This window comes from Acanthopagrus latus, chromosome 4 (assembly GCF_904848185.1).
Source record: "Acanthopagrus latus isolate v.2019 chromosome 4, fAcaLat1.1, whole genome shotgun sequence".
Taxonomy (NCBI): Eukaryota; Metazoa; Chordata; class Actinopteri; order Spariformes; family Sparidae; genus Acanthopagrus; species Acanthopagrus latus.
Window position 1 is genome coordinate 17272535 of NC_051042.1, and position 21351 is coordinate 17293885.

Below are 21351 nucleotides of genomic sequence, written 5' to 3' on the forward strand. Positions count from 1 at the left end.
TGGAAACAGCACGCAAAATCTGATGGAAACTAAATCTGGCCACCTATAAAGCACGCTCATTAACATGTTTAATTGGTACAGAAACTGGAGTGTAAAAGGAAAAATTCACCATTTTATCAAGGGTTTTAAGGTAATATTACCATTTTCACATATCAGGTTCTGAATAGAGGAAACAAATAGGTAACACATTTATTAGAGAGCTTGAGAGGTGCAGGAAGTCAGATTATGTTCCCCTTTGCAAAAACTCTTTTCCAATCTTGCCTGACGCTAGAAACAAGGTCCAAGACAAGGTAACAGCCTCAGTGCAGAAGACACGTTGACTATGATTACAAAAAGCTAAAATGACTATTTAATAAAATAAATACACATTTGTACAACTACATAGCGGTGGTAGTGAAAGGGCTGTTTAGAGGCACTTGCTTCGCTTTCATTTGGGGTGTTTCCTTGAATATCAGTTTAACAAAAGTGTTCCTCCTCACCCCTCCTTGAGCATGATCGGTGTTTCAATACTCTTCTGATCCCATTTCCCAGAGGTGGAGATCAGGTCCAGGAACTGTGGAGGGAAGCAACATTCTTTAAAAATGCCTCCACTATTTATTAAAAACACATTTCTCTACTCGTTCGGCTGAGCTTATCTGCATCTGAGCTGGTCCGAGATATATATAACGTGTTATAAGGAAAAACAGGGGACACTCACATTCTTCACAGCGTCCGCATATTTCTGCTCATTGAAGTAGTCATAAAATGCAGCCATGTAAGACTCTTTGAAATTGGCCTGGACGGGAATAAAAGAACGGAGAACAAAGAGAGAAAGATCAGCCAGTTGGGACTGAATTCCACCTTTCAGACTCAAATACAAATTCGAAGGCTAGTTTAGTCACGGGATTGAAAACAGAAAGACACACTCACAGATTTGGACTTGGCGAGACTTCCCAGAGTCTGGATCGTCTTGGAAATGAGGGTGAGGGTCCGAGAGGTGGCTGGATCCTGGCGAGAGACAGGACAGACGTGGAATTAAACCAAGCAAATTATTAGAAATCAGCAAGCATCCCACGGGACATCTTTAACAATCTGCTAAGGAGAATCACATTATGGGATCAAAACACGTTTACTTGTTGGCGTGGTTGATTTTAAAAGTCAGACTCACTGGATGGTGCGGCCGTAGATGGAACAAGTTGGGCGAGAGGATGGCTGGAGCGAAGAAACGCAGAAAAATGAAACTGCTCACTGCTGTGTATCGGACATCTTGGTCCACTAGAGAGCAAAAGACAAATAAACAGCGATTTATAACACGCAAACTAAACTTGCTTAAAAAAGATTTGAACATTGTGTAAACTCATGTGGGATCATGAGTCATGCCCAGATGCTTGGCTGGCATGGCACAGATATGAAAACAAATATTTCTAGCAAGTTTAGCAGCTTGTTCCTCCTGTGGCTGCAGTGCCCTGCGGCTGGCAACAGGGGGCAGCAGAGTATATGACACTGGGGAGAACATGCTGTAGTCAGCACTCCACAAATAACCAAAATAAGTGTGTAGGAGGCTTAATTGTTTTCAGGTTTGACACAAATAGCAGAGCGTCCTTGGACATCATGCACATCCTGCTCTTCATTATCCACTTCCTGTTCCTTATTCACAGCCCGCTTTCCTCTCTTCCTCTCTCTCTCTCTCTCTCTCTCTCTCTCTCTCGTAAGTCATTCAGGAGGTAAGTTACCTTCGAACCGGGTGGCCGCGGACTCTCTCAAAGAGAAGAAGATGTCACACATGACGGTGGGACAGCGGACGCCAGAGGTGGTGATAACGCTGAAGATACGGTCGACATAATGGCGAAGGTTTTCCTGAAGAGGAGACGAGGCGTGGGGCAGATTTGTCAGATGACATGGTGACCACAAACACACACACACACACACACACACACACACACACACACACACAAACTAAGTCCCACATTGGTCTCCTTACCCTGTTGGTCTCCAGGTTCTCTGACTCTTTGAGCTTGACCGGGTCGATTTCACAGGGTTTGTGTTCTGCGCAGATCTGTGAAGATTGAATCAGACACTTGAGATGATTTGAATCAAGAAATGAAAACAGTTCAACTTTTAAGTACACAAAGCGAAAAACACCAAGGGAAAAAAAAACCAGGAAACTACGGCAGTGTTGTACCTCGTCTATGATGGGTTTGAGTGTGACTTGCAGATAGTGCATTCCCGCCAGCTTCATGGTCTCATCGATGCACTTGGAGGTCAGCGAGTTTCCCCGGAAGATGGTGTTAGGATCCCTACACAGAGAGAGAGGCAGGGTGCGTTCAAATCAAGACAGCAGCTTAACAAAAAACACAAATTTAATGTGAGTTATTTAAATGAATGTGAATACCTATAATTTACACACAAAATGCTAAGCCTGTCGATATCCGAATATGACCTCATTTCTTAATTCATAATCCAAATGTGGTGATTCAAGCGTATATAAGCCCCTGATTCAGGAGTGAAAGTCATGGATCATGAATTGACAATTTGAGGAGGCACTCACTGTGTGCGGTTGACTTCAGCGTGAGCGATGGCGCTGATAAAAGGCACAATCTTGCCATAGTGAAGAAACAGACGCACGAGGGGGATGGCAGCTTCTTGTTTCTCTCGACACACCTCCCCCAGAATATGAGCTGTGGACGCCGACACTGGCTGAAAGGACAGGGGGGGGGGCAAACCTGTAGTTAGTGATGGAACGGCACACCAAAATACACCCGAGCAGAGCAGGTTCATGGACACGTACCCCAACATTAGCCGACTGCAGCAGTAGATCTCTGAGGGGGGTGTAGTGTTCGGAGGGGAAGACGTGGTCCTCAGTGTAAACGATGTTCAGACGCAGAGAGCCGAGCTCTTCTACCTTCACTGACTTCCCTCCGTTTTCCCTCGGCTGGAGAAAGTACCTGAAGAAGAAAAGGCACAAAATACTATTAGATCAGACCGAACAGATCTTATCCACCGATTGGATTTTGATGGTTTTTACGGCCTGCAGCTTTATATTTTAGGTTCACTCTCGACCTCATTCCCAGCATCTGTTTTCAGTGAGTTTCAGCTCAGAACAGAGGTATTTACTTGGGGAGACCACAAACACGACTCCAAATGAATGCTAATGTTGCTCTGTATCTACTTGATGTGTAAACCAGGGTATCTGTAGGTCTTGGAAAATCTTAAGAAGCTACAAACTCAGTTCTTAAAGGTGTTTTTTGTATGAATTTCTTCGAGATGTATGTCTTCATCGTGAGCGTGCAAAACAATGAAACAATGAAGCGTCTCTCTAGAGAGAAAGTACAATAGTCACCGAAGGAATAAGAGAGGGCAAAAAATGAATTGGTACCGTACGCTTTTAAAGGATTGTCAGCTCTTCAAAATAAATGGATTTAACATTTATCGGAAATGAGACTTTTAACATCTATAAACAAAAATGTGACAGCAGATTGTGCTGAAGGAGGCTGTTTAATCCGTCTTTGTGGCGTTTCAGACCGTACAGTCAGACCTGTAGCAAACACTGTCACTAGTGCTCGCCATAGAAGCTAAGGATCTTAAAGGAAGAAAGAAGAAGGAAGAAGGGAGGGTTATGACGTCCGTCTTTTGGGCCAGGCTGAGGTGACAGCTGTACTGAGATCAATGGAAGATGCAAGGAGAAACATGCTAAAATACAGAATAACTACATTGTGTGGTTACTGATGAAGAAGCGCCTTAGAAAGTAGGTCAACAACTGAGAGTAGGTTAACAGCAAAACTCAAACTCTTTTTTAAGTTCCTTGACAGTAGCTAAGAAGCTCATCAGCTCATTACACAACGCATTTTAAAAGTTGACTTTACTTAAAAAAAAAGTCAGGAAACTATTATTATATAAACTATTATTTTTAATCTGTACAGGCTAAAACGTTTCAACAGGTTAGAATTATGAGCCTGCTTTACTTGGTCATTTGGAGGTAATCGGTTTCCTCGATTTTTTTAAAATTAGGATCACTTTGTTCTGAATTGGACCGCACTTTTTTCTTTTTCAGACGTGCGTAGCAGTGCACCCACCATTCATGGAGGCAAAGTGTTGAGTTTTCCAAAAGCAACATGTAGTGAGAAAAAAAATACAAAAACAGCCTCTGTTGGGTTAGCAGTGCCAGAAAAAGTGTGTTCATGCTCAGCAAGATCAACCCCTGCAACTTTAAACAAGCTCCGTTGTCAGTGTTGATACTTGTTGCCATAGTTACACATACTGTGAATGTCAACGATAATGAATTCAAACCTGGGGCATAAAACGGACCCTAATGATTGACGGATCAGGAGTCGAGTGTGAAAGGACGCGATGTGACGTGTGAGTGAGCGATGTTCCTCTCACCATGCATCGTGGACCCCAGCTTGACCCAACGCCCGGAGAGGGACACGCACACCTCCCAGGAACTCGTCCCCAAACTTCAGGTTGCTGGCGTTCCACAGATCCACTCTGAACAAAAAAAAAAAAGAAAAGAAAAACGCAGGGTTCAAACACGGGCGAGGCTTCAAACGACATCATGCTCAAGGCCGAGACTGACAGCCGCTGACTCACCTCAGTGCCAGCTTGTCGACATCCTCTTCTTCAACATCAAACTGCCTCTTTGTGTAGCTTAATGGCCGTGTCACCTGGGAATGGGAAAGGAGCAAGAATTAAGCACACATTAAGAAGTCAGTATTTCCTTCTGGAAGGCTGCAAGGTCAGCCATGTGCTGAAGGGAGCAGAAACAGAACATTAAGGCTGCTGTTTCAACATTCACAGAAAAAAATAAATAAAAATCAAGTAAATCATCAGCCAATTAATGAATGAAAAAGTACTGAGAGATCAGATGCTATGCTAAGCTGGAAAACTATTTCTTTTTGCACATTTTGGTCAGAATTATTAGTTATTCTGCTTTTAACTAGGCCAAAATGAGCTTCGACCCAAATCAAACTTGATCCACAAAACCAGATCAGAGCAGAAAACACAGTAAAAAATGACAACCCCATGACACAAACATGATAGATGGGCTTGTTTGCGTGTGGATGTGGACCTCTGTGTGTGACTCGGAGGTGGGGGGGGGGCCTGCAGGCAGAAATCACCACAGGGTATGCAGGGTCCTGCTCATGTGGTGGCCGGGGAACAAATGAGACAGTCTTGTCAGATTGAAATCAATGGGCAAGATTGTTTGGTGGTTTGTCTGAATCAATCATACTCTTGTCCTGCTGTCTCCTAGTGCTGCAGCGGGAAGGCCACAGGGAGGGGCGACACAAAAATGTCAGAGCGGGGCTGCTGCTGGTGATCGAGGGTTAACGGGGGGCAGTGTAAAAGGGAGTTTGAGAGTGAATGAAAAATAACTCTAAATATAAACTCATGAATAGGGATGAATGCAAACTGTTTCAGTTGTTTCAGAGATATTCAGGGAAGGAAAATACTGCAAATATTTACGCTGATGAAGGTTCTCAGTCATCCAGGTCGTGGTAATTCTGAGCGCTGTATCGTAGGCAAATGGACGTGTCTCAGTTTCTTGAGGACGTTTCGCTTCTCGTCAAGGAGGCTTCTTCAGTTCTAACTAACTGGAGGGGAGTTGCAGGCTTTTAAACCCTGTGTGGGAGTGTCCCTACAGAGTTGTTAAGGACGTGTGTGAGCTCGGAGTTTTTAGAGTTGTTAGGGCCACTTGTTGGTCGTTGACCCAACTGTTCATGTGGGTTGCTAGGGTTGCAAACATTTATACGTTTCCAGTTGCTTTCACTGATTTCCTGAAATCTAAACAGTCACAGTAGTAATGGTACGTGAAAGATTACTGCAGCCAGGTACCAAAATTTTAACATATAAACGTGCATGGTTTCGTAAAGAGGATATAAATGATTACATATAGTTGCTTTGTTCAACTGTCCACATACTTTTGTACATGTAGTGTATTCATGAGCCATCACTATCTCTCTGGCTTTGGCTGATACCCAACAGGTGCACATATCGTTACTTTGGCAAACAAGGTAATGATTAATCGCACATGCCTCAAAATAGAAAACCTCCTCAAACTGCGGATTGTTGGTTTTCCGCTTCACCTTGGTCTTCTTGGCTTCCGACCTGAGGGAGGCAGAAACCACATTTAAACCCGAAGTTAATAAACAAGCAGCCATAATGAAAGTAGTGCGAGTTATTGTTAAAATCATGTCAGGATGTGTGAGAGATCTGACCTTGAAGGTCCTAGTAAGGAGACAGCAGCGTAGGGATCACATTGGCCGTTGACGATTGGGAGACCTTGGCACTCCAGCACTCTGGAAACACACACAAACCATGAATTGATAAGCATAGTGCAGTACTGGCATTAACTCGCATGAACCGGGAATTAACATAATCAGACTGGTGTAAATTTGAACGTACCATCCATCTATGATCTAATTCAATGTCATTTATAAAAACTGGAATGGTGCAAAGACATCTTAAAGAAAGAAGCGTTTTTGTTATCGACAAAAACATCATATCCAGTCGACCGCCCCCTTCTCACAGACATAAAACATCTGGTCCATTCATATTGTGACTCACTCCCACGCTGGGAGTCCTTGCTAGTGAATGTTGGACCACGTTAGGAGCTCTCTGAGAGTTCTCTCAGCATGTGAAAATGGCCCCTCGCGTCAGCGTGAGGTGTGTCTGTATGTATGAAGGGTAGAAAACGGCAGAGATGAAAAGAGATAGAGGAAAGTAATTCCTTTTGAGCTGCTGGCGCAGAGTTGTGCCAAATTTAAATCCTGTGTGATCCAGCAACTACACACACGGCAAAAAGACCGCTTGAGAGAAGCCAGAGAAAATAAAGTAAAAAGCAGAGGAGAGAATATTATCTTGGGGAAAATGTACAGACTTCAGACCGTATGCTAGAGAGATCAGGATGTAAGCGAGATGTAGAAAGCAAAGCTCCTTTAGGATTTAATTGTCAAATGTGGGTCCAGAGTAGGATTCAAGTTTCTCACATCACTAAAGAAAGAAGAGCTTTTGTTTTTCTAGTTCTGCAGATATTCCTTTGTTCAAACCCACTTGTGTACATTCATGAATGTGAAGATCTCTACAGTCATATAGTAAAAAATATTAGAAAAAGGACAGGTAAGATATGGTAAATTACTTGAACGGTTTATATTATTGAAAGACCATTTTATAAATCTGGTGTTTAAATATTTAGGGTTATTTTTCACTTTTTTAACCACTTTATTCTTGATGTTTAGCACAGCTGCTCTGTTGTTGTAAGCCGTGCTGGTGGCTCAGGCATGTGTGAGCTGACCAATCAGAGGATACTTGGTATTGGGTAGGGGCCGCCTTAAAGAGACAGAAGCCCTGTTTCAGACAGGGGGGAATGCAGCACTGCTACACTGGACAGAATGAGAAAACAGATGAGTTTTTTGAGCATTAGTAACCCAAAAACCATTGAACCTGAAAATGAGCATAACGTCTCCTGTAAGTCTTACAAGATCGTATTTAAATGTACCCATTGTTTTTCAAATATTATTTGTAGTATTTTTATGGTTTTTACTCAAAAGGTTTTTTTTTCCTAGTAAAACTAAAAATAAAAGAATAAAACATGCAAACTGTACACTTTGTATTGAATTCACTTCCACTTAACTATCATTACAGTTGCGTGGGAAACATTTTTGTCATTCCAAGATAGTGCAACCTGCGAAAAGAGGAAAAGTTATGTACTGGTTCATCATATGCAAGGCAATTTTCGGCATCTGCTGTTTCACACATTGTAATCATGGACTAAAATCGGACAGATGCCGAACAGATGTTTGTTTCACCAGATTATGACAATACAGATCTCCTACTTAATTATTGCCAATGGAACTTGACTTTATTCCATATATCTTATCATGCTTTTAATTTGAAATCTCTCTCTCTCTCTCTCTCTCTCTCTCGCTATCTCCATCTCTCCTCTCTGATGACATCATACTGTAAGGGGATTAGCACCCAAACAGGACAGGACACCCAGCAGGACGAATCACTTCCTGTGTGTCACGGTGACGCACCACTACTCACACCACACGATGAATTACACAGCAAATCACTGCGTTGCCCACAACTGAACTGACACACATGGAACAGCTTGCACCATCCTGCTGACACACACACACAGGTTAGGTTCCTAATAAGGTATAAGGAGTGGGTTGGGTTAAGCATCACTAATGCCAGAGCACTTCCTGTCCAATAAGCTTGTTTATATAACCCCTGCTTGCCCTACTATCCAACCCTCTCTCTCTCATCACTGCTGTGAGCTCTGACATGCCAGACAGTGGTGGCGAGGCAGACTTATTTGTTTTAGTCCACATTACTCACATTAGGTTAATGTGCGTCTTTCCTGCTCCCACGTACCCTGTCAAAAACAATTTCACTCAAATACGAGGGAAACCAATTACATCACAGCACCAAAAAAACTGCACACAAAAAGCGGATGCGATTATGAGTCAGTGTCACTTACGGGTGAGCCGTTCCAAGTTAAAATGAAATATTACGCAGTGAGCATTCCCAAAAGCATTCGGTCATGCTTCTTCTCCTCGGATGTCATTCATGGCCTTTCACAACCAGCTACATTTCTGTCTGTCAGCGTTTTCCAGTGGTGGGAGAAGTATTTATATATATATACAGTACTGGATATGTAACACTACTTTTTGATTCTTTCTAGTTTTTATGTGTTTAGGTCAGCTTAGAGAGATGACAGGAAATGGGGGGGGGGAGAGAGAGAGAGAGAGAGAGAGAGAGAGAGAGGGGATGACAACAACTTTTCCATATTTGAATGTCTAAAAATGACTTGACCTTTATTGTATGATTTGTTCAGATGCGTACTTACATTAACCCAAATGTTTCAAACAATCCCAGAGATATTCATAACTGTATTCAAAGTTCAGCTGTTGCTTTAACTTCCAGGAGAGCATCAGACAGTGAAGGAGAAAGTTCGTCTGCCAGCAGGCACGCGGTCAGCTTGGAAAAAGAAGGTTAACTGGCCATCGATTGCTATTATAGACTAAATGATTGAATGAACTAATGTTTTGTCCTGTGTTGTTGTTATTTGCGACTCTGAGGTAAACAGAAATGACCTTTCCTGGTAACAGAACGTTATCTTTGCAACAGCGATACCAACAAAAGCACCACTTGGGAACGCTGGGGGAAGAAACATCTGTCTCCACTTTAAATTCACACTACCAAAGGACAATCCAGGTCAGTGTCGAGGCTGCTTTAGGGTCTTGGGCAATTCTACAGAATGTGTGTATGACAGCTGTGTAAAGCCTGTTGTGGCTCCAGCAGGAGCTATGCGAAACTTGATAAATTGCCCAAAGTGATGTCACTTGAGTCAGCATCGGTTGAAGCCAGAAAATGAAAATAATCTGAGGGTGTGGAGTTGGAGTGAGTTGTACATCACTCTTCATTCCTACCTGAGGCTCGAGGCAATATTGGCCACTATCAACATAATACACCTGAATCTCTGACCAAATTGTCTGCGTCCAAGTTGCATCGTGGGTAATGTAGGAAAAAGAAAATATGTGGAATAAAATAGTCACTGTTTTCGATTTTAGCTTTATAAACTGTTATAATCTGCAGCCATGCATCATATTTTCTAAGATGACTGTTTTTCTTTTGTAAAACCGTAATCTTTAAATTAAGTGTCAACTGAAGCTATCAGATAAATTCAGAGGAGTAAAAAGCGTGCCCATATAAAGTAGCGTCAAACAGAAGCAGGTGGTTTCTTTTATCCGATCGCATTTGATTGGTCAGTTTGGTCTGTAAAGCTGAATGGACGCTGCTCTCTCTGTCCGTCTCCCTCATACACGTGTCTTCCTAGAGAAATCTGACTAGATGACCTTCGGCTCTAAGCTCCTTACCCACAATGTGCTCTGGGAACGGAGCCACGCTGGCTCATCATCGCACTGCTGCATGTCACAGAGGAAGAAATGGAGAGCAAACAAGCGCACACACGCACACACACACACACACACAAACTCATACACACACATACAGTAATCCATCCATAAGCATATCATTGATCCCCTGCTATCACTAAAGTTCACACAATACATGCGTGTATAATCACTTTTTTTTTTACACATGCAGCAATGCAAAGGAGTTCACGAGTTCAAGACTTCCACGTTCACAACGCATTGATTCACGCATTCTGAAGCAGATTTATTAGATAAAGAAAAGATCACCTCACTGCTGGTGTTGCTGGGCAACAAGTCTACACCTTGTATCCAGGACGAGGAGCTGCAGTGAGTAAATTTATCTGATGTATAGTGCTCTCAAAACCCCCACTTCTGCTAACAATCACAAATTTCATTGAGTCCATAATAACAGCTCCATGACTCAACCGCTGTCAGTAGAGACAGAAAATTGGGATGTAATAGCATCTGAAACACTCAATTTACTGCTCTGTACTCTGCTATATTTAAATTTCTGTCTGGTCTGACTTTCTGTGGATGTTTTTTTTTTTTCTTTTTCCATTGCTTAGTGTAGTTTGTCTGGTCCAAAATGATGTTTTGTTTATCTATGTGTAAGAATTTTGAGAGTTGGTTCCAGCTTCTAACAAGGTTTGTGAGCCAATAGCATTACACCTTTGGTATCACGTGGCATCCATGTTTCGTCAGCATCAGTAAGTCATGGTAGTTGCTGGTTTGTGGGGGGGGGGAGTAAAAAATGGAGTGCTACAGTGTGCACCCAGCATACTGCCCTTACTTCAGTGACATTAACATTAGCTAGCATTAGCAACACTGTTATATTGTGAAATGTAATACAGCCTAAATAAATAAAAAATAAAAATAAATATGGCCCTCAAATGTTTTTTTCATAATAATATCCTAAACATAAGTCTCAATGTTTAAATAAAGGCAAAAAAGAAGCATCATTTGGTGTAGAACAACACATAGAGTGTGTGTGTGTGTGTGTGTGTGTGTGTGTGTGTGTGTGTGTGTGTGTGTGTGTGTGTGTGTGTGTGTGCAGTCTCACCGTGTGGCTAGTTTATGGCTGATGACTCCGCTGTCTGTGATGACTTCACTCAGACGCAGCTCCAGGTGCACTTTTCCCTGCGCAACACACAAGAACAACAGTTTGCACGCGCTTTTAAATGTAAACGTTCAGAAATCTGCAGAGTTTTCACGAACGCCTCAGCATCGGGACAACACCACAAAGATGGTAGGTACATACAGTATGTTTAAAAGCCCATCACCATCTAATCTTTTAATCTGTAATGCATGTGCTCATGTATGTGTATAAATGTCAACATGCTCAAATAAACACTCATGTTTGAGATGTGTGTGTCAAAGAACTGTTTTATGACACAAGTCATACAATCTGACAACAATACTGATCCAATTTTCCAATGTCAGCTTTTCACACCAGTTTCAGGCACTGGTAACAATTCACCTCTCACCATGAATAATCCGATGGGTTCAACCAAGGGTCTCAATCTATAGAAAGATGTAATCCTTCAAACAGAGAGTATTATCAAGCAAACGTGGGGACACATACATTGTTTTTTTTCTGAGATGGTTTAGAGCTCAGCCAGATTATGAACTCTCAAAATATTGTCAAAAATAAAAAATGAACTGAATCCACATCATGAATCTAATAAACTGTATGTCTGCCAGGTGTTTCAAGAGAAAAACATTTAAAAATGTGTTTTTAAAGTAATAAAAAAATTGATGTTCTTGCTGAATTCATTTTCAGAAAAACACTTTTTGAATACATCGGATACCTGATTATATATTTTTTTTATAATCTGGTGTGTATAGATACACACTGCACAGGAATACAGGGTCAGAAAGACCCCCTAACCAGACCAGCCGGACCACCTCAGGGAGGCGAGGAGAGGGACCCGGGATGCTGATCCACCTCGGACTCGAGGCTGCCACTGGCTAATGCCCAGTTGCAGGAAAACGACACGGGCAGATGAACTGAGGTTGACCAAACAACATGATAGCAGAGAGTTTTGTGCCCACATCTTTACAGAGACCTGTTTCCACCACAACATCCCGGATGGTAACACTGAACAGATGGGTCGAGTAGGACGAGGAGAGGTGGTGCACCGTTGATGCTCACGAGCGCTCAAAACAGTGTTCCCAGATTAGCTTTAATATAACGATGCAGACCACACGGCAACGGAAAATAAGTCACATGCAAATCTCATGCAAATATAAACAAAGCCGAAACAGCGCAAACACCAGGCAGCTGGCAGACACCTCACTGACAGATGAAAGCACATTTAAGTGTCACTACTGCGTTCTTTGTTCTCCAAAATGTTGTGCTAAGGCTGTGATGGATAAAGGTGCAGGAGGGTCAAAGCTCAACGGGTGCTGCCATGACGAAGCAGTATGTCGCAGTTGTATTTATACTTGAGGTAACGGTATGTACTTTGTAAGGGAAGCTGCAACACACCCAAAGTTACGCTCAGAGCTCCCCGTGGTATGTGTAAGTTCAGGAACTGCTGTCAAAGTCAAGGCATCGGTACTGGTATCTTAAAATTTGTTTTAGGATACCCAGTTCAATGCTCATGTATGTACGTGTAGAAATAACTGTATATGTGGTCGACGTTTGAGGAGTCATGCAACACTGTGTTGTCAAATGACAAAATCACCTTGAACCTTAAAGTCAATCAATAAAGCAAAATGGGATACGATAAGATTTGTATCACAATAACACTTCACGAGACGTGATTGCTTTTGGCCCACGGGCCACCATTAGGTCTCTGTTTGGAGCTTGATGGGAAGAATTTGGGGCAGCCCCGGTTACAAAAATCCACCGACTCAAACTCACAGATCTTTGATGTATTCCTGCGCAGAAACAGTGACACAGAAACATGAAACAAGTGGCATTCCTCCACCGACAGAGACACGGGAAGAGAATAGCTGCGAGCCCGGACGTCATGCTGAAGTTATTTTCCCTCTCGAGTGATTGGATTAATGACATAATGACAGTGTAGCGCTGCAGCTGTCTAGAAAAGCTCCATTAATTAACGGCATCAGTATGCAAACTCACAGGCGTTTCTCTTTCTGGCTGATTCAAGCAGAGGGAACAAACACACGCACTTACACATGTGCGCACACGGGCCAAACAATGTGTCCTCTATTGAAAAGAGAAGAGAGACACTCTATCTTCCTACTTCATTTGATCCATCTCCCTCGCTTTCTCTCTTTTCTCCCATTCTCTCACACATCCTTCCTCTCCCCGGCTCCTCGGATGAATGTGTCTCTGTTTCTGATCCCTGCTCCAGGGCTACACACACCCATCTGTCTGCAGATGTTACTGTTCTCTGTGTATCTGACTGTCTCACTGTGTATGTGTGTGTGTGTGTGTGTGTGTGTGTGTGTGTGTGTGTGTGTGTGTGTGTGTGTGTGTGTGTGTGTGTGGTACTATGTGCTGGGTGTGTGCGTTCCTGTCTATCTGTGCATGTGTGCATGTGTGACCATGCGTGTGGGTGGGTGAGACTGCTGCATACTGAATAGTACAACATGCTGCACATGTATTAAATCAGCAAACGAAGATGGTATTTGGCAGGAAAAATGTCACAAAACAGTGCAAGTTTTATTTGTCGTTAAGGTCATCTCTTAAACTTTTCTCACTGTTTTAGGTACATGAGCAACGTGAAAAAACTGCGAACCTCTGACCTCGAGCTTACCAAGAAGTGGCGACAGGTGTGCGCTTCCAGTGAAAACAGTCACACCATTTAGAAAAATTCAGACTTGTGATGTTATCTTGAACAAAAAAAAAAAAAAAGATGCAACATTGAGATTAAAAGTGAACAGCTGCCTCCGATTGCTCCCCAAAACAACTGTGGATGATGCGCATTTACCCTCAAGAAGTTATTTTCTGTATCATTCAGTGACATCCCGTGGAAAGTGTAGTGGATTTGAAAGGAGCTGTGTTCACGGCTCTTATGGAGGTGAATCAGGTGAACCGCTGAAGCCAGGTGAGTTTGACCCTGCAGGAACACGGATGTTTCAGGTGCACACACGCTGTGTTTGTTTGGGTTCTGCCCTGCTTCAAACATTAACCTGCAGACACACTACTGCTCATGCTGTATGCAGGCTATCTGTCTCAGGGCTGGGCGTGGTCTGAAGTGTTGTGAGATGAGTCAGTTTACAATAACTGAATCCCGATAACCAAAACAGTGCCTTTTTGATACGTTTATCTTTGGAATATAAACACATTTTTTCGTAAAAAAAAAATGTACTTCTAACAAAAGACGCCAAACTTTTGTTGCTAAAGAGACTTTAGCAACTTTTGCTCTTCGGGAACAGCACCCCCTGTTGTCTCAAGTGACGATTACAAGATAAAGGTGAATATGTTAATACTGAAATGTGGTTTTTACTGTAAGCTAAAGCTCACACGACAAGATATTAGCCCCGCTCTGCCGCTTGGAGATCGCCGACAAAAAGCTCCACATCAGAGACGGATCGGCACACTCCCGTGACCGATGATCGGTATGCGTGAACGAGTAATGTACATTTTCACACCAACAGAGTCATGTTAAAGCACTCCGCTGTGCTTTTTTAACAGAAATGATATCCAGTCTCTAAATGTGGCCTGTCCTGGCACTCTCCACTGGGACCTATTCAGATTTCACAGCAGTCTCGCTTTAAATGTTATCCAAACACAAGCAGATTTATGGAGCATTCGATGCCAGCTTTTCCCATCAACCCTACAAACTATGACGATTTTCACATGTTGAGTAACCTGCTGATTATTTTCATGATCAATTTGACGTTCATTCCTGAAGTCTAGTCTTAACATTGGGCCCAAAGTCACGTCTTAACGTCAAAGAAAAGCTGCAAATCCTCATTCGCAATATGAATAAAACAATCAATTCTCACTCTCGTGTCATTCAGACACATTTTTGTTGAAATCCCAAAGGGCATCCAGTTTATAGGTGCCATGTGGTTTCTGTGGAAGTGCTGAGTAAAGAGAAGAGATCAAGAGAGAGTGCTTTGTGACTTACGTGAAAATGTGATTGTGTGTGTGTGTGTGTGTGTGTGTGTGTGTGTGTGTGTGTGTGTGTGTGTGTGTGCGTGCATGTGTTTCCTCTCTGTACTGACCTGCACCTCTGAGTCAGCGCTGACAGGTTGTAGCTGAAACCAGGTGTCTTTGCCGTGATATTTCTGCAGGTCCTCCTTCTTCACCGCAACCTTGCCTGCACACACATCAACGCACGGAGATAAATAAGCTCAAAACACAACATCATCTGACAACACCCAGCTCCTCACGCCCGCTCAAATACCACCAGTTCACACGCCCCGTCTCCTCTGTATTTCATGTACGCAGCAGGTGCAGAAACGCTCGCAAAGTGTGGCGTAAGTGCCCCGGAAATGACCCTGTCATCTCTACACTGAAAGTAACAGTTAACTTTTCTACACCCACAGACACACCAACACCGCACACACACACACACACACACACACACATAAATAAACATGAGCAGTGATCGTGCCGGAGATAAACCATTCCCTAACAGACGTTTTTCAGTTTGTGGTCGGTGGTCACACACACACACACACACACACAAATACAAACCAACCAATACTCAGACACACCCAATAATACTGATAAAAACATCCGCCTGCACAAACAGACACACCCTTCTGATGCAAAACCTGTAGCTGCTGTAGCATCAGACTCTACCAGACTCCATTGATAAATGTGCCACTTCTTGAATTTTTCAAGATACAAAGTATTTATACTGTTAGATATAAATGTTTAATTACAGTACATGATATAACCCTATGATCTATCATCTAAACATACGCACATTGAAGTAAAAAGATGACAGGAGTTCCTCAACACATCCAATGTTTGTCAAAAACAGTGATATCTAACCATTTGTTTTTATTGGTAGAGGGTTCGAGACGAAAATCTAAATGAATTTGTTTCGTTATCTTATTTATATCATATTCAAAATATAGCTGCAGCTGGTAACTCACCGATACTGGAGTCCCTCCTGAAGACGTCCCTGTCGAAGATGTAGAAGGAGAGGTGTCTGAAGCTGCGTGGGATCTCACAGTAGAAGTCCTCTCCGTAGAACGGACTGGGGGTGAGAGGAAATGCAGGGGAGAACTGACATTAGAGACACTTCTGGAGCGATAGAGCGTGTTTTACCATGAAAACACACGTTGATGTGTGTGAGAGATAAAGTAAAGAAAACAGTGTCTGCAAAGGTCACATCCCTACAACATGTTCTATACAAAAGGCAAACAGATTGTAGCCCTCAAGTGGAAAAAGTAACTAGAACCAGGACACTCTTGTATCCTGATTGGATCCTGATCCTTTGTATAATTACGAAACTCTCTCTTAAGATTGTTCTCTTGAGATCTGGATCTAATAATCTCAAAATCAAAAAACAATAAGCCCTCATTATCTGATTGTCTGAGATGTTTCCTTCCTTCCTTACAAATTAAGAGACCTGTCTTTTATGAATCATGCCGTTATAGATTGAGGCTGAATTTAACTCAGTGACGAGCACTGAGCGCTGCTGCATTTACGAAGAGGCAAAAATGGAATCAAGCGGCGATGGAGTCACTCCTCCAAATTTCTTAATAATCAATTCCAAATATCAACTAATTGAATGTGACAAGAACTGAAAGATTACGGATAATTGTGTGAAAGAAAAATCAAGAAAAATGAACCACTGTTTCTCTCCACATATCAGATCCTCTTCTTTGTGCCATATTGTAATGACTTCTCTCCAAAGTGAATGATTTGGACAGATACTAAATAAAGACCTCACGTATTTACACCTCGCCATGAATCACGAGGGGCCCACAGCTCGTTTGCCAACAACAATCGCTCTGTTTGTGACGACTGGCTGGAAGATACATCAACCGCACACAGCCCGCCTTTACCTAAATGATGACCATAAAAATCGCAGCAATGAGATTCTCGTGAGCTGCGCCCTCAGGACCACCGCTCACAATTACTAATTTCCTCTGTTAATTAGCAGACATAAAGACAGAATGAGGGAGGGGTGGACGGGACTGACTGACTTAGAAACAATCCTGCTAATACAGGATCTTTAGACACACTTAATTCACTTTTGTCAGTTGCAACTCAGCACGAAAACTGTGACATTTTTAGCACGCAAGTGAAAAAGGGTGGTGGTTTTAGTATGTGTCGGTTGCGATACATTCACAGTACGTCCTGGAACTTGAAGTCTGGCTCAGTGTATATGACATTTCCACTGTGTTTGTAATAATGTACCTTGAAACAGAGCGCTTCTGTGACTAAGACATTCGAGAAATGTGGGCACATCAACAATGTTTTCAGGGGAAAGAGCGGATAAGTACGAAAAAACGGGACATTGCCAAGAGAGGTTCACGCTTGAGCTGCACATTTCTACATGTGGCTCTTCCTGAGAACATAAACTATTTGGTCTCTTGTCTGTTTGTGATGCAAATGTAGAAATTCATTGGTGACGGGACGTCTGGCGACATTTTAGCAAGCAGTAAAGACCTGGGGGGAAACATGAGGGGAAGGAAAGATGGCAAATTTCTTGAACTGGGGACGTCGAGATTATTTCGATCAACACACAAGGTGTGGCTTTTTTTATCAGCAAATACAGATAAACAATGGTTATCTGTTTTTCATGGTGGATAACGATCAGATAACCGATAAAGTGGGATGATTTATTGTTCCATTGTCTTCTTCTTCTTCTACTTCCTCTCTACTGGTGGATCGCAAACCAACTTTTAAAGTGTTAACAGCCACCTGCAATATCAGAGTTTGTGGATGCTGTGCTCATTGTTGAATCGATTAAAGTCATTTGTCTTCATGTTACTGGCTGTATTTATGAGCTAAGATTTCATCAATACCGATAAACAACTGATTATATGTGTTTCCCAACGGCGGTTGAATATATATCGTGCATCACTCTGAATAACTAGTTGAGAGTCCAAATGATAAAACCAACGCCGATCTGTTGCATCGTTCAAACCTTCACATTTAAAAATGCAGGAAGTTGCTTAAGAACAAATGTTGCTGCATTCAGGTGCATTAGGAAAAATGACACCTTTAATCTGAGGTAGCGATCTGCGTCTTGAGTTTCGACCGAAAACAAAGTGGCAACGATTTTGACTTTCAGCATACCAGAGTGACTTCTCGATGATCTTGGTCCTGAACACCTCCTCTTGGTCCAGGTTAACGGTGCAGTAACAGTCCCTCATCCTGTTGGGCCCCGGGTACGGAGGGATGTTCTTTGCTTCTCCTGCACAAAAGGAAAGGAAGCAGAGAGCGAGAGAGCAGTCATTATTTGGGAACGCTGTCGTAAGCAGTAGCAGTGACGTGTTCATTCAGGCACACCACCTTTACCCATGACTTATTTAGGCGCGCCGAACGCACGCAGAGTTTAAATGGAAACGGCATTATGTAAATTCACACCTGTGTATGCCTTGAATAATCCGTCAGCATATAAACTCTAGTAGGGATTAGCTCTGCTGCCAGGATGACTACCATCCCACCGGATGCACAAATATCAAAACATGTTCTCAGAAACAGACAAATAAAAATGCAGTTTAACAAGCAAAATAACACGTGAACACTGTGTGTGTGTGTGTGTGTGTGTGCATGTGTGTATCATCAGATCTGTGAATGAAAGAATCTGTGTGGGACATTTCCTGAGTCCTGCTGGAGCTCAATCTGTTCATCAAACATGTGTGACAGATAGCACTCCCTTTCACAAGAATGTGGTCCAACCACCCACCAAGACACACACACATAAAAAAACCACACAGGTTTGTGTGTGTATGTGTACGTGTGTGTGTGTGTGAGTCCCTCAGGAGCAATACATCTCCTTTATGAAGCCACGGATCCATGTTAGCCGGTGCTCTGTTGCTCATTGTGTTGCTCTGCGCCCTGGGGACCCACAGGAGTCTGTAGTCTATAGTTACAGGAGTGTTGGCCCAACGCTGTCATTGTTTGCTCCAACAACGCTTCATTATCTGCATGGGAATCTGATGTCGCCATTCGGCCGACAAGCTGAGCTGCAAATCTCTCGTTGTTATTTCTGGCTTTTGAAAAGTGTGACCTCTTCATCGCGGCAGCATGGGTCTGTGGCCTCGTGCCTGATCCTCTACAGCCGTGGGCCCTAATGTTTTTAGGCTGTTTTAATTTGAAGGCGTTTTTAGAGGAAGTGTCCTGTAGTTCACGAGTTCAATGAGCAGAAATCAGATGCGACTGAGGAAAAAACACTGTCACGGAAACAACATGGCATTTCTGTTTGTATTTGTCTTGCTCTAGAAAAACTGTAAGAAATGCAGTAAAAATCAAGCATGTGTTTCGCTTTTGACAGTCTGTTCAAAGAAAACATTCTGCCGCTGCACTATGAAGCAGTTCAAATACACGGCGGTAAAAATGTTCAGGCTACTTCAAGGCAGAGCAAACAATGCTATCACAGAGACTGCAGCGTTTCAAACCCTGGACGGGGGAGAGAGCTGACATTTGACACTCGATAACCAACTGTAAAACAGCAAAACAGATCGCTACCTCAGATTAAAGACGTCATTTTTCCTAACAATGCACCTGCCCCTGAATGCAGCGACCCGCTTAGACTTTTCAACAAGCTCCAACGATTCCGTCTCTGGTCGCGTATTTCTGTCCCGACCCGACTGAGTCCAAGACGGAAGGAAGCGAAGGCCACTTGAGCCCAGAGGCAGCGAGTTCATGCTACCCTGTCACACAGCCTGTTTACGCCGATTACAAGACAAGCGCCTTAAAGAATATGACTAATAGCCTCTGGGATGCATTTTAAGCGCCAAGTCAGTAACAAACCACAGTATCCACCGTTTAGTATCCACATTTTAGATGTACCAACCGAACCACATCTGCCCGGCTTCTACAGTTTGTCATTAGGATCTGCATCTCATCACAGAGACAGGTTTTCACTTGAGACAGAGAAGCTGGTGTTGCAACAATGAATCGTACCGTGACCTTCGCTGGGAGAAGGTGAGTAATCGCGTTGCTCACAAAGCACTCACTAACATGCAATTACACTGTTTGGATAAAACCTGTGATGTATTTACATGCTGTTGGGACTCCTCTGCTGCCGTCAGAAATGAAACCAGGAGTGAGCTGCTACCGCCGCTGAAATCAGACTGTGTTCGATTATGCTTGAGCACAACAAAGTCATACAGCAAGTTATCTGACCACAATCAAAGCGTGTTCAGAATGCCGATACTGGAAGGCTGAGTGCAAAGCCGGCAGCGGTGGAGAGGCCGGAGACGAGATTATTCTTTATATATGGGAACAACTGGGCAAAAATGTTCAGACAAGTTTCTCCTGGAAGGCATTTGTAGCGCAAGTGACCAGCAATAGTTGCGTGTAGATGGAAAAAGAGGAGCAAGAGCGAGATTGTCCGTTTTGCAAAGTTACAGCAATGGATGCAGACAGCCCGCCCTGGTCCGCTGCTGCTGATGGAGGTTTTCAAAAATGGAAGCGCTGAAAATGCCGGATTTTTCTTTTTCTGTTTGACGTTTATTAGAAAATCTTCACAGTGTAAAAGCGCAGCTCCAGTGGCAGATATGAGAACCCACATCTCTTCCTTTGGTCAATAGCTTGCCGCAGAGCATAAATACAATCCCACACGGAGACAAACGGAGGTGATTAAGTGCCCTCTGTGGGGTGTGTAATACAACACAGTGGTTCACGGCTGCTTCTCTGGAGGCTGATTCATGCGGAGCGCGGATCATTACACAACAGTTCTCAATAACAACACTCATTCACAAGTTAAACAGACACCTGAGCTGTGGAACATCACACACACACACACACCAGCGCCTCAATCTGTCGTTACAGAACTCCGTCTGCGTTTTATGTGTGGTGACGTAAGTCTCTGTTATCTCTGTCTTTATCCCTTTACTTCCCACTGGTATTAGATCTCCCTCCCGTCTCCTCTCCTCTCTCGTTTATTCTCCCCCATTTATTTTATCTCCCTCTCGTAATCCTACTAAGTCACTCTGCTCTCCGGAGTTCCCTCCCATCTCAGCTTTTCCTCCGTCCTCATCCATGACCTGCGAGCTTCCCTGATGGGATTGCACCACCCGGGGTCATCCCAGCACCCAAAACACCCAGCTCCACACGCGCGTGTGATTACTCAACTCGCAACTCAAAAACAAATCTCCGGGCCAAAAGCCGAGCCACTGTCTCTGAGCAGAAAACATTAACAAATAAGGACGCGATCCCGCTCTCCATTCTATGTTTGTGTTCACATTTTAAGGCATCTGCGTACGTCACATACCGCTGACCTTTCTCCAACCCTCCTTTTAGACCGATGACTGCATTTTTCCAAGCAGTACAACTTTTTTCAGCTCTCGCCAACATGGCATGAAAGTCGACCTGCAGGGA

At 43.2% G+C, this 21351-nt stretch overlaps 1 protein-coding gene across 4 annotated transcripts in view; it reads right to left on the reverse strand.

Moving 5' to 3' along the window:
* rasa3 (RAS p21 protein activator 3) overlaps positions 1-21351 on the reverse strand; it is a 40873-nt gene that overhangs the window by 9320 nt on the left and 10202 nt on the right. For all 4 annotated transcript variants that reach the window (XR_005074716.1, XM_037095905.1, XM_037095906.1 and 1 more), the window contains exons 2-18: positions 18100-18217; positions 15942-16045; positions 15060-15154; positions 10975-11051; positions 6192-6272; positions 6009-6081; positions 4567-4640; positions 4360-4464; positions 2768-2924; positions 2528-2676; positions 2162-2276; positions 1961-2035; positions 1713-1836; positions 1148-1254; positions 910-987; positions 698-775; positions 480-553 (exon numbers count right to left, since the gene is read on the reverse strand). Coding sequence is in view for 3 of the 4 variants with exons in the window: in XM_037095905.1 (XP_036951800.1) it covers positions 480-553; positions 698-775; positions 910-987; positions 1148-1254; positions 1713-1836; positions 1961-2035; positions 2162-2276; positions 2528-2676; positions 2768-2924; positions 4360-4464; positions 4567-4640; positions 6009-6081; positions 6192-6272; positions 10975-11051; positions 15060-15154; positions 15942-16045; positions 18100-18217 (1684 nt within the window). In the remaining variant the exon portion in view is untranslated. The remainder of the gene's footprint in view (positions 1-479; positions 554-697; positions 776-909; positions 988-1147; positions 1255-1712; positions 1837-1960; positions 2036-2161; positions 2277-2527; positions 2677-2767; positions 2925-4359; positions 4465-4566; positions 4641-6008; positions 6082-6191; positions 6273-10974; positions 11052-15059; positions 15155-15941; positions 16046-18099; positions 18218-21351) is intronic.